The sequence below is a fragment of the Xyrauchen texanus genome, chromosome 9, assembly GCF_025860055.1.
Source record: "Xyrauchen texanus isolate HMW12.3.18 chromosome 9, RBS_HiC_50CHRs, whole genome shotgun sequence".
Lineage (NCBI taxonomy): Eukaryota > Metazoa > Chordata > Actinopteri > Cypriniformes > Catostomidae > Xyrauchen > Xyrauchen texanus.
Window position 1 is genome coordinate 21,085,380 of NC_068284.1, and position 13,023 is coordinate 21,098,402.

The 13,023-nt window shown below is 39.3% G+C and overlaps 2 protein-coding genes across 9 annotated transcripts in view; both read right to left on the bottom strand.

The window, feature by feature from the left end:
- Positions 1-50: 50 nt before the first annotated feature.
- LOC127649690 (espin) lies at positions 51-9,524 on the bottom strand. Its single transcript, XM_052134926.1, is given in 4 exon segments — positions 51-784; positions 3,863-4,053; positions 9,299-9,320; positions 9,322-9,524. Coding segments are annotated over 4 exon segments (549 nt in total). The 3' UTR covers positions 51-651.
- A 748-nt stretch (positions 9,525-10,272) lies between these two features.
- LOC127649178 (kinesin-like protein KIF1A) overlaps positions 10,273-13,023 on the bottom strand; it is a 51,972-nt gene continuing 49,221 nt past the window's right edge. For all 8 annotated transcript variants that reach the window (XM_052134157.1, XM_052134156.1, XM_052134159.1 and 5 more), the window contains one exon: positions 10,273-12,762. In XM_052134157.1, the coding sequence (XP_051990117.1) occupies positions 12,720-12,762 (43 nt within the window). In that variant the 3' untranslated portion in view covers positions 10,273-12,719. The remainder of the gene's footprint in view (positions 12,763-13,023) is intronic.

Genomic DNA, 13,023 nt, shown 5'->3' on the forward strand with positions numbered 1-13,023 from the left:
ATGCGGGACGGGGCTCAACTGGTGGTGGTGGGGTGGTGGAGGTTGCAGTGTTAGCACACAGAAACAGCAATGTGATAGATTGTGAGCGGACTTATAAAGCAATGGCTTGCATGCGATTGGCTAGGAATTACCCAGCTAATGATGTGATGATGTACAGCTGCTAGTCTTCCCGCTAGAACTACGCTGCACTTCCACTTCCAGTGCTGGGTAGATTATTTCAGAATTGCAATCTGGTACTGATTACAAATCAAATCACTAAAATTGTAGTCAGTAACATAATCTCTTGGATTATATTCTTTTGGATTACTACTGAATTACTTCTGACCTAATTCTTGTTTATTTGATGTCACATGCATTAGAGTAGCATAAAGGCCCCAATATACTTCATATGAAATTGTGAATGAGCAGGTGTGAAGTAATTTAGAATAAAATCTGACCAAAAAATGTTTTTACATTTATTTCGGTGGTTCATAAGTGCTCGCCTAGCCGCACTTTTAGCAAAAAATCTTACTGGCTACTTAACACCTTCTTTCTGTCATTGGTCCATGTCATCGGTAGGTGTGACCTGCAAGGGCATATAGATTTGGCCCCATACCCCATAGAATCTATGCGGCTGGTAACCTGAAGCTTCACCAACCCTAAGGCTGGCATCTAATTCCCGTTCACCTGCAACTGAACGTTTGCTTCACAATCTTTCACTAAATATTCAAACACATGCAGATGACCCTCCTGACAAGCCAGATATAGTGGAGTGGATCCAGTGCTTGTCTGGCGATCCACACATCTGAGTCAATAATACATCTTTATGAGGCTTTAAAACTATACTGTCCTGCAAAAAAAGAAAAAACGTTTTAACAACACTTTCATTTTTTTTTTTAAATGGGAGGATTTATACTTACAGATCTCTTTTGTGGGCTTATGCCCCGTTGCTCACACCCTTGACATACTATTTAAAATACACATCATAGGCATGCGATACATTAAATATATATATAGACCAGCGTTTCTCAACGGGGGCGGTACCGCCCCCTAGGGGGCGTTTGGACAGTGTTGGGGGCGGTGTGAACGAGGCAGCAGAGAGGGGGCGCTCAGGCACAAATGGGGGCGTTACTCAGAGGTACTCAACAGGCGGCCTGCGCAAAAATCTTTTCAGCTCTTCTCCTTAGCCTATGTCTTCGTTTTGCTCAGATTACTGCTGCCACTTCACCAGGAGGATATGCCAGGAGAGCCGCTTCCTAAGTTACACATGCTTTTAATAGGCGGAGAATTTTCAGCGCAAAATAGAGGCGCGCTTTCACCGGCTTTTTCTGTACATAACGCGGAATACATAATTAGGCGCAGTTTACGCTTCCCTCCCATCTATTTATGTGACACTCCCACTTTCCCCTTGTCCATCCCATGAATGCATATGCATGACACGAAAAGCGCATTTTGCCATTTTCAATTGCGACAGGCAATCTGCGCTTTCATCTCGGTGCGTCACGTTCGTACATACCTCGCCATGGTTTTATGCGCACTTTGCGAAACAAATACGCCTGAAGTGGGCGCAAAAGCGTTAGTACATCTGGCCCTGAGAATTTTAATTGTAATGTGATGATCGGGTGCGGATATCTAATCGGAGAAAATCATTGGTGATGGTGAGTTTGTTTTTAACAGCTGATTCGGGTGACGTTAGAGCTGATCCGCGCATCTCTACTCTGCAATGTGTAATTGGCCGATGGGAATAATAAAGTCATAATAATATAAATATTGATTTTATATTATTTGTCTTTTTGCAGTTATTCACCTAGTATATTAATATTAACTTAAGTTCTCTCCCTCGTGTCCCGCAAAATCAGGTCTGCTGACCTGCAACAGAGCAATAGCCAGGTGGTCACCCTACGTTACTCACTGTTATTCATCACAACGTTTAAGCCTCTGACAACTCATACAATGTTCATTTGAATGTAAAATAAAATTATGTCTGTGCAAATTAATGAATTCATATTTAAATGTTGCTAATAACCCACTCGGCTAGTTACCGGCAAATGATCTCCATAGCAACGCCTAAAAACAAATGCCGCAGCTGTCAGAGTGGTAGAAATGACCGTTTGTAGGCTATTCAAATTTGAAGCCTAGTATATATTGCCTAATTGAGTGCGCGAACGACCGCTGCTTTTTCATTGGCCATTTAGGTTAGTTACGTTATTGTTCACGTGATTGGTTCATCTTAAAAAAAATTTGTGTGAGCCTGAATTTGTTTGAATTTCTAAATACATTTGAAATACCTTTCAAACAATCCATGTGTTTTTGCATTTTTTCCAAACACAATATTACTCAACTTGAGGCTTTTACATGTAGTTTAAATACAATAAGAAACTTCTGTTTCTGTTTCGTTTTTTTTTTTTTACCAAAAACTCAGGCTTCAGGTATCAGTGTTGCAATTGTTTGGCTGTAATAGTATTTCTGAAGTGTTTTTTTTTGGGGAGTCGTTAAGAGGATCATGAAGAGGTCAGGGGGGCGTTTGTTCAAAAAAGGTTGAGAACCACTGATATAGACCCTAGCTTACTGTATTCAGTGTGACATTTGAGTGTGTTTCTAAAAGTACATCATGCCAGTCCATGGTTAAATACAGAGTAGTCATAAATTATCCTTCACTGTCAATAAGCTGTATTTGCTTTTGACTTGTTTTCAGACTGTGGTTGGGCTTGTCATTGTTTTTGGTTTGTTAAACCTGACTCTTTATGGAAGACATTGTAAACAGATTTGTCTTTAATGGTCAGATTTAAGTGTTCCAGTAATTTCACAGGTTTTAAACTGTCATTTGTAAGCACATCAAAACATACAACACATTGTGGATGTGGTTGAAAAACCCTGTTTATGATCAGTTCCTTGACAGATGGGTTGGGCTCAACTTCACTTAGAATGAGAGAAACATTTTATAATCCACATATGGCTGGACAATCTTGGTTTCAGTGTTGTTTTAACTTAAGTTTGCCCATTCTCTTACACAAAACTATTGCAAGCCGTCATGCAATAGACTTGGACTATGGTTGACTACTTTCATGATACTTGTATTGAAATGTATTTTTGTCTTTTATGGAGCTTGACCATGTGAATCCTCATCCATTCCTGTTGTATGGAAAAGAGCAGCCCGCCCTGGACATGTAGCTATATATCTCCTTCTGTGTTCCATGGAAGAAAGAAAATCATACCTGTATAGGTTTGGACTGTTATATAGATGAGTAGTAAATTATGAATTTGTATTTTTGAGTAATCCATTCCTCTACATGTGTATCACAATCTGTATTGTGGGTTAGAAAAGGTTTTACAGTTATTCTGTGAAAGTTTTTGTAATTTGATTCAGTAGAACTGTATTTTAGTTTTTTTTAATGATTGTGACAAACTTCATAATCTCAGATACTCAAAAGCCTATTTTCTGTCTATTTTGTGAAACAAACAGTAACATATTCAGAATCCTTACAATTCTACATTTTATATTGACTAAATTAACAAGAATTTATTTTGAGTGAGGTATACCTCTGCAGAGTCTGTGCTCTTCTGGATGATTAAGTAGAAGTTGGTTGCCTTGCAGAGGTAAATGCACATGAGCCAACAAGTGGCAGGTAAGTGGCTCCTCATGTATTATAAAGGACAGAGCCCAGATGGTGGGTTTGACATGTGCCAGCTGACTTCTCCCCAGCCACCCTGATGAGCGGCTCCTAAGAAATGGCTAAATGACTCTAGGCCCATTGTGTGTCCCTGTCTAAGCATGACTCATGCTTTTGCCCAAACAATTACATGAAAGAGGACCATACAGTAAATTAATCATTAAAGTGTTTAGCCAATCAGGGAAGGTGCCATAAGTGTTTGTGTGTCTCACCTTTTGGAGTTAAACACGAGCAGTTTGATGGAGGTGATATATCCACTGGCTGCTGCATAATGGACAGGCAGAGCTTCACATTCTGTCTCCACATCATTGCTGCCTTCTTCAGACAACAACAACTGTACTGCCTGTACGTGGCCAAACCTGGCAGCCAGGTTCAGGGCCATCGCTCCCTCACCATCATGATCCTTTAAACAGAAACAGAGACACAACATTAGCATCCAGTACTTGGTAAGATGTGGGAATCAGAGGCATACCAAGTAATGAATAACAATGACCTTTCAGTATAGTGATATATCCTTTTATACAGTACTATATTTGACATTATTTAAAGCATCGCTTTCTTGGCTTGCATTGTTCATCCATCATCAATGACCTCTGTAATTGACAGTAAAGGAAACTGACATAGCTCCCAATCCTCAAGAACATCATCAATCCAGCTGTCAAATTAAATTTTCCCCACTATATATCATAAACTTGGCACTTGTTAAATCAAAGTCCCTTTAAGGCCATCTTGGTAATATTACATTTGTAATGCCACACAAGTACAGCTACTTAAACAGAATTGTTTTTTTCACAAGATTATTTTTCAATAACGAATTTCAAATTAGCAATAAAATCTGACAACAATGATATCATGCCTTTCTCTTCAGCCTGATTTAATGAAAAGTACATGACTGTGGTGACATTTTTGCAAAATGATATTATGTGGTTCATGACATGTATCGCGGCATTTCACATTTCAAGGTGTCCATAGTGTGGCACTAAATGTGAGTTTGTGATGAGGAGGAGGGCATGGCTGGCATGCCTGGCACTGAATTGTCCCAATCAGCTGGGAGAGGGACAAAGAGGAGCCGGACACGGCAGTTGGAGAGAGAGAGAGAGTTGCACAGTTTGCAAATGTGTGTATTCTGCGTTGGGCCGGGAAGGTCAACAGTGTGAGCGTCACACGGAGCTGTGTGTGTGTCTGCTGGCATGTGTGTGCTAGATAGCACTTTGTCTGTTGTGTCTGAGTGAACTGTTCGTAATTAAAGTCTACTTGTATTTTGCCCACTTCCTCCTCCATAGGAAAGTCAGTGAATTCTGCCACAGAGTTAAAGGGTAACTAAACCCCTGCTCAGAGTCTGACTCCACCTACTAGCAATATTTGAAAAATGCTCGAAAAGTGGGCAGACACCAGCGGGGATAGAGGGGACGAAACGAGAGCTGGGCTGAGCAGGGGGGCGTTCACCTGAGACCCGTAGTGACGGATTAATTGACAGCTGCTGTCAGACTCTAAAATGGAGAGTGACTGGAGTGGTAATTTTCTCCAGGAGTATTACTATTATGTCTATGTACTATTACTATTATTAGTAATAGTACATCTATGTACTATTACTATTACAAGACGACATGTACATGAATCTGATGAGTTTTATCGAGTTGATGTCGCTCTGTAGGCATATTCATATTTTGCCGCTATGTGAAAAAATCCAGCAAATGCGCCGGCACGTTTGTCTACCCCAGAGGATTAACTTTAGCCTAACCATAAATTGTGATTCAAATATATATAATCACTCATCTCAAGACGCCGCTGCGGTGGTGGAGTCCATGCAGGAGGAGCAGCGTTTGGCACTGCGGCGCTTTTCAGCGCGAGCTGTATGGAGAAGCCCATTTCCACCTCCATTGCATTGGAGAAGCAATCCCGCGTAAAATGCAGTTTGCACACTCCTACAGCTCTAGGCGGGAACTCGCGGTCTTCCAGGCCAAGGACATGCAACCACTGGCGCCTAATTTCCAAGTCTGCTGGAAAGACTACAGTCCAGCAGTGCTGTTGCAACCAGCAACACTACACCTACGTACCATCCTGACCACTGTACTAAATACAGCTAATCTACGCTAACTTGAAGCTATCCTAACTGACGCAATACTATGCTTCTAACAATACTACACTAACAAATATGCTAAAAACTACCTAGACTAAATAATCTAAATAAATGCTATGCTAAATAGATGCTAAAATACTCTATCCTGATCGTTTTCAATACTCGCAATTCCAACTCCTGACTCGCTACAGTGGTTTTGACGAAAGGAGATGGTTTTTATACTGCCATGGGCGTGGTAGCTCGTACCAAGGGCGTGGTGAGCTGGAACCTGCTTACGTCAGCTGTCACCGGTTACGTCACGAAGTACCGCAAACAGCCAATAGGAAAATTCAACTGCAGTAGCCACCGTTTAACCTGAAGAGGGCAGCACTCAGACGTTTTTACACCATATATTGTAGAATTAAAACACTTTATACACAAATGTCAAAAAAATTACTTGAATCAATGACCAGTACTAATAAAGCCCCATTCTTACAGATCATTAACTAAAAAAAGTTGGTTTAGGGTTTAGTTACCCTTTAAAGGGATAGTTCACCCAAAAATGAAATTCTCTCATATTTTACTCACCTTCATCACATCCCAGATGTGTATGACTTTTTCTTCTGCTGAACACAAATTAAGATTTTTTTGAAGAATATTTTAGAACTGTAGGTCCTCACAATCCAAGTGAATTTTGAAGCTCCTAAAAGCACATAAAGGCAGCATAAATGTAATCCATAAGACTCCAGTGGATCAATATTTACATCTGTTTTTTTTACTACAAATTCTCCTCCTTGCCCAGTAGGTGGCGATATGCACGAAGAAGGCAAATTGCCAAAAACAAAAGAAGAAAAAGTGAATGTGGGGATTTACAGTAAAAAAGGACTTAAATATTGATCTGTTTCGCACCCACACTTATAGCTTCTGAAAATATAGATTTAACCACTGGAGTTTTATGGATTACTGTTACACTGCCTTTATATGCTTTATGGACCTTCAAAATATCGGTACTCACTTTCATTGTGAGTTAAAATATTCTTCTAAAAATCTTTGATTGGGCGAGGATCGCTGCTGACGTGCCTCCAGCCTCATGCAAGTACAGATGGAAAGGTTCACCATAGTGAACTAGAGCTGGTGGGGATCTTAGACTGTTGCGCAAGTGCTTGAAAGCCATGTCCATTTCAGCAGTCCATTTTATGTGCTCTTCGAACCCTGAGAGGGTGGCCTCTATCAATATCTTTTAGCAATTCGGGACCCAAGCTCGACAATATCTAACAAAGCCAAGTAAACATTGCACTTGGGGCTTTGTTGTCGGACGCTGAAAGGTGGTTATTGTTTTGACTCTGTCTGTGGAGAGACAAACTTCCTTTCTGCAGCTCCTGACCCAGATAGTCATCTCTCGGTTTCACCCATTGCAGCTTGTCTTTTGATGCCTTGAAATCAGGATGTCGTCAGCGTATTGCAGCAGACAGGTTTGTGGTGGCAGCTTAGTGTCTTTCAAAGTAGCGTGCACTACAGCAGAGAACACACCAGGCGAGTCTATCATTCAGTCCGCAGTCACTGTCTCGAACCAGATCCTCGCGAGGGTAAAAATGAGTGACACAGACACAGAGTATGCGTCAAAGATTTCTCGTACTTTATTGTTCAGCAAAGCATTATATATCTTTGTAAGGACAGGTAAAGTAGTACACTATCCAATGAAATCAATCATTATCTTATTTGGAAAAGACATACATAAAGATTCTACATTAATTATGTAAACGAAACAAAATATTCTAGAACAGAGGAGTGGTATTTAAACTTTACCTTGAAACACTCAAAAGAAGAAAAATGGAAAACCCTTTACACATGATTTCCGTTACTAACACACACACACTATGAAAATAGAAATGGAGTACTAGCTGTTAAATGTCAGCTTAAACATATGTCAATTGAGAGGTCAACTGAGATGTGATGTTTCTTTTTCTCATAAAACCTTAAACCTAAACCTAACAAATAATCTCATTAAAGGAAACCAATTATGCCCCTTTTTACAAGATGTAATTTAAGTCTCAGGTGTCCCCAGGATGTATCTATTAAGTTTCAGCTCAAAATACCCCATGGATAATTTATTATACCATGTTATAAATGCCTCTTTTTGGGTGGAATCAGCACGCTGATTTTGTGTGTGGGTCTCTTTAAATGCAAATGAGCTGCTGTTCCCCGCCCCCTTTCCGGAAGAGGGCTGTGACTTTACAGTTCATGCTTCAGTTCAAATCAGGCAGGGCTGGACTGGGAAGAGAAATCGGCCCGGGATTTTACATAGCAACTGTCCCAAAAATGCCCGGTATGCCAGATTACCAGTCCAGTTTATCTACTGCGTCTTCTGTGGTTCTGATGCCGGGAGTACATGAAGACTCTTATGTTCACTTTTACAGCCAACAACAGAACACTTATGATGCTTACAAAGCTGAGACATTATTCTTCTCACTGTATCTGGTCCAGCGTGGAAAAAAAGCTTCCTCGTAAAACCGCTGGATCCATGTTGGTCGTTCGTTCTTTAACAATGACAAGTGAACACGAAGGCTAACAAAGAGACTAAGGGGCTACACAAGGGACAAAAGTGAAAACTAAGGAATGCAAAAGTGACAAAAATGGCAGACAGAGGGCAACAGTGAAACAAGACAAGGAATTCCTAACAAGATCACTCAGGGGAGGAGGGGTCCATCACCATTCTTGGGACAATGGCTGCTCTAAAGTGACATCACTTTTGAGCAGAAACTAAAACAGTTCCTTTTGACACGCTGTTTTTGATTAATAGAAATATAAGAAAGAGGAGTGGGTGGACTTTTAACATTGTATGGTGGTTTACTCACGCTGCAGACTCACATTTATGTACAAACACCATGTAAAAGTTAATTTTGCATAATAGGTGCTCTTTAAAGCAAACTTGAAATGAAAAACAGATGAGACTCTGAAGGATAATAATAGATTTTTAAATCAATGACACTTTCGACACACGTGTCGACTCACGTGCTCTTCGGGATATTCACAGTCCTTGCATTGCATTCGCAAGTGGCATGCTCTATCAGTTGAACTACCATGCAAATTCTTCCTTGTTTACGTTATGAAAACTTTCAAATGTATCACCTTACAAGTCATGCACTATAATAAAAGTGTTTTGATGTCATAAGGTAGCACAGTGGGAGAACAATATGAAAAAATATTTGTTTATGAACTGATAATCTGCCTTTCTATTCGTAATTTTTGTAAAAGAGATAAAATGAATTGCTGTTTTAGCGCCTATAGTGTTTACTTATCCAGTGTCATGATACATACATGAACAACGTAAAAATAATGTTGCAAAAAATGTAGGTATAATAACGTGATTCTGTGATACCAGGTTGTTTTTCTTCTGTAGTTCATATTACGTTAAAAAATCAGGCTGGTCCAGGCATGTGCTTCTAGAGTAAGCAAACTAAAATGCGTGACTTCCTTTGCTATAGCTGCCATATAGAGCGTTACAACTTCTCCCATAAATTTTTCTACAAGTGATCCATATCCTCCCCTTGTAATGTCTCTAGTTCAATGTGTTGTCTAAATTGCTTACCTCAATCACACAATTCCCATCTGAGCTGCCACTGCAGTTCTCGCACATGCCCAGTGGCAGCAGCATCATGGGTGGGTGTTGCTCCTTTCCTGGTGCAGGTAAGGCAGGAAAGCAAGCCTCTTTTACCAGAAACAGCAGACAGTCCAGATGCCCACAGCAGGCAGTGTGGTGGGCGGGCATAACTCTCTGGTATCTGTGATGATGGGAATAAGATATCCAAGGGCATGCAGAGCCCTCAGAGCCTCCACATTCTCCTCACAAGCTGCTTGGTTGGCTTTGTGGAGCTCAATACTACACCTCAGCCAGCCAGGAACAAAAGTGTCAGGGGTTTTTGGGCTGCACCCAACTATCTCTCCCTCTAAAATGATGACTGAGCTTGCTGACAGATATCCATGGGAGACATAGCTTGTGTGAAAGATGAAGTGGGTTGACAAGCGGTGAGCTAGAAATTTAATAAGAGCCCATGTGAAAATATACATCTGCTTCTATCTCATATGTTTCTCAAACTCCCAGTTACAATAACAAACTACTAGTTAAAAAAGTTAGAAAGATCATAAGTGTTTAAGGAAGCTTGATAAGCTAGTTTAGCTGCACAACAAGCTAGTCTTCCAGCCTGACCCAGATGTTAGTGCCCAACATCCTCTAAAAGAAGACTTCTATGGTACAAGAAATTGTATGTTAGGCAGAATATTATCCTCAGTCACCATTCACTTTCATTTGATGGACAAAAGATACATTGAAAGTGAATTGTGACTGGGGCTAACATTCTGCTTAACATCTCCCTTTGTGTTCTGTGGAAGAAACAAAGTAATACAGGTTTGAAAAAACATGAGGGTGAGTAAATGTTGACAGAAATTTTCATTTTTTGGTGAACTGACCTTTCTTGCAATAACCGTCTCCACTGTATAGAGTGTTTTGATTTTTAATGGCTACTGTCATAAAAATAAAAGTCCAGACTTGACCAATGTTGCGCATATTTCACATTTATTTCACATCCGACAAAGTGTTAAGTGTCCACAGACATTAGAAGACACAGGTCCAGCACTCAAAGAACTTGAGCACTGAGTACACTACAGCCCATTCATTATGGTATAAAATGGTTACAGCTGTGTGCTAGATCAGAGTTGGGTTTATATACAGAGCAAATGAACAGAAATGTAGAAGCAATAACAGTAGATACACTTAGTTTATATTGAGATTTCTTTTTAAATTAGGACTATTTGGATGGATGAAAGATGTTTATTGAAAATGATGCTTGGAAAGACGTGATAACTCAAAGCTTCCATTGAGAGTGAGAGAGAAAGATGGATACATTATCAACTGCAAACGTCCATACGTCTTGTTACATGTTGACAAAGTCCTCTTGAATGCTTTATTTTCAAGGCACTGTGTCAAAGCAAGGTTTTGCAAAGACGACATGCTCAAAGTCAACTGTGATCTTTGAATCCAGTAAAATAATACAACTGAATCTGAAGTGACTGTTATTTTTGTGTGAATGCTACTCTTATACTGTAAGGAGGTAAATGAGATACATTTGATATATTTCATTTAAAAGCTGAATAAATATGTACAGCATGCTATCATATACATAGGATTAACAAAGACGGGAATGGACAAAAAACTTGATCAGAGCACTGGGAGGTATGACTGTCAACATAACGTTTAGAACCCAAACATATGTCCCTAACAACTTGCATTTCCGATCCATTTCATTTAACTTATTAAATGTCTATCAAGGCATTTCCTACATATACTACTGCTTATGAAACCATTTGGAGAGGAATAGACCAGAACTGCTAAATAAACACTATGTCTCTCAGGTATGTTCAGACCTGATATTGCAGCTAAATTTGCACTCTTTGGGTTGGCTGGCCCATGGCACAAAACAACAATCCTCTATCACATGAGGTGTCTAAGACAGCAACACATGACATGAACAACATCCTAAATGGCTGACTGACCAATAGCATATAGAGCAGATCTCTGAACTTACAGTTATCAGATTACAATACAGTGGCATCTGGTAATACCTCTTTAAGATGTAACCTTCATTGCAATTTCCTCACAGGAAACACAGCTTTTCTATACCTAGTATACATTTTCTTTATAGTTACAAAGCAAAGGGTGGACCAAAAACAAGGAACATTGATTGATATGCTTATTATTACTTATAGCCTACATCTCACTTTTAGCTGAGCTATATAAAGGATTCTATGGAACAAATCTGATGTTGACAACAAAACCTTTGGTAAAAGCACAGGAATTAATAGACTTTTTGTTAGATACTGTAACAATAAAACTTGAGTGTTCTCCAAATTTTCTTCAAAAAACATATTGTCACAACATGTAAATCTGAGACGACCAGAACATAGCAGCTACATAAAAGGAATAACAGTATGCAGTTACACAAGATACAGTATTATTCAACATGGAATTCCTGGACAATATAATGTGATATACTGTAATCTAAATTAAATCTCCCTCGTCTAAAATTTAAACATGCTGTATTTACGTTCAGTGCATTGGTAACAGGATATTTAGCTTCATCTCTGTCCAATTGTTGTGTTATTCATCCAAGCAGAGGAAAGCAATAAATACAGGTACATAAAATGAGTTTAGATTCAACGTAGCAGTAGAGCGCTTGTGCAAATTAACAAAACAAACCTTGTAAATAATCAAAGCTTATTATCAAAAGTGCAAGGTGAAAACTCATTTTTGTAACACACTACAAATAATGACCTCTTAATAAATTATGTTTTTATAAAACACGCAACGCTTAATAAATAAGTAAACTTAATGATGTAATGCGGGGAAAAAAGACATTAAAGATGAAAATAAAAACACAAATAATATCTTGTGTATGGAAGAAGGTTAGTACAACTTTTCCAATGTTGAATTTAGTCAAAATAAATGGACAATTACTTAAGCATAACATAAAAGATAACCTCAAAATAAGCTCTGCTTCACTTCAAAAAGCAATATGACCATGGCAGCATGATCAAAACCAAGAGGCATCTACTGAAGCCCAGCTAAATGCACTTAACATCTAATCTGCAGAAGCACATCCACAAAGCACTGTGTTGCATTTACAAATGAACTAACACTGTTACAGATATGAGGTGGGCCATGTCGAATACACCATTCTAGTTTTTAGCTATGTTAGTCAGGAATATTTCAATATTGTAACTTTACATTTGTAACTGACTAAATGGGGCCTGACACACAAACACACACTCTTTGTGAAGCTAGGCCCACAGTCTATGGTTGGCATGTTGGTATGGACAGACCAAGGGATGCTGGGGTAGGCAGGCAAGAGGCAGCTGTGATAAGGTGGGGATAGGGCACTCATGTTCACATGAAATATTACATCACAACGGTCTGTTAGATATCCGTTTATGCTTTGAGATCAAGAAAAAGGGTTTCACATCTTTATCTGTCCTGATTTTCTTCTGGAAAGCTTAGACCTGAGGAGAAAGAGAGATTAGAAGTAATTAAACAATATGAGCCCCATTCACTGATCATGAACACCCAATGCAGTGGTTCTCAACTGGTGGATAGCGACCCAACAGTGGGTAAAGTTCTGTTCTGATGGGGTAAAATGCTAAAAATCTAATTCAACATATAATCGTGCATATTTAAATACAGATTTAAATAAACAATGCTAATACCCTATTTTTTGTTTTCAATGGTTTGGTAGATGCTAACCAAGTTAGGCAAAAGCAAAA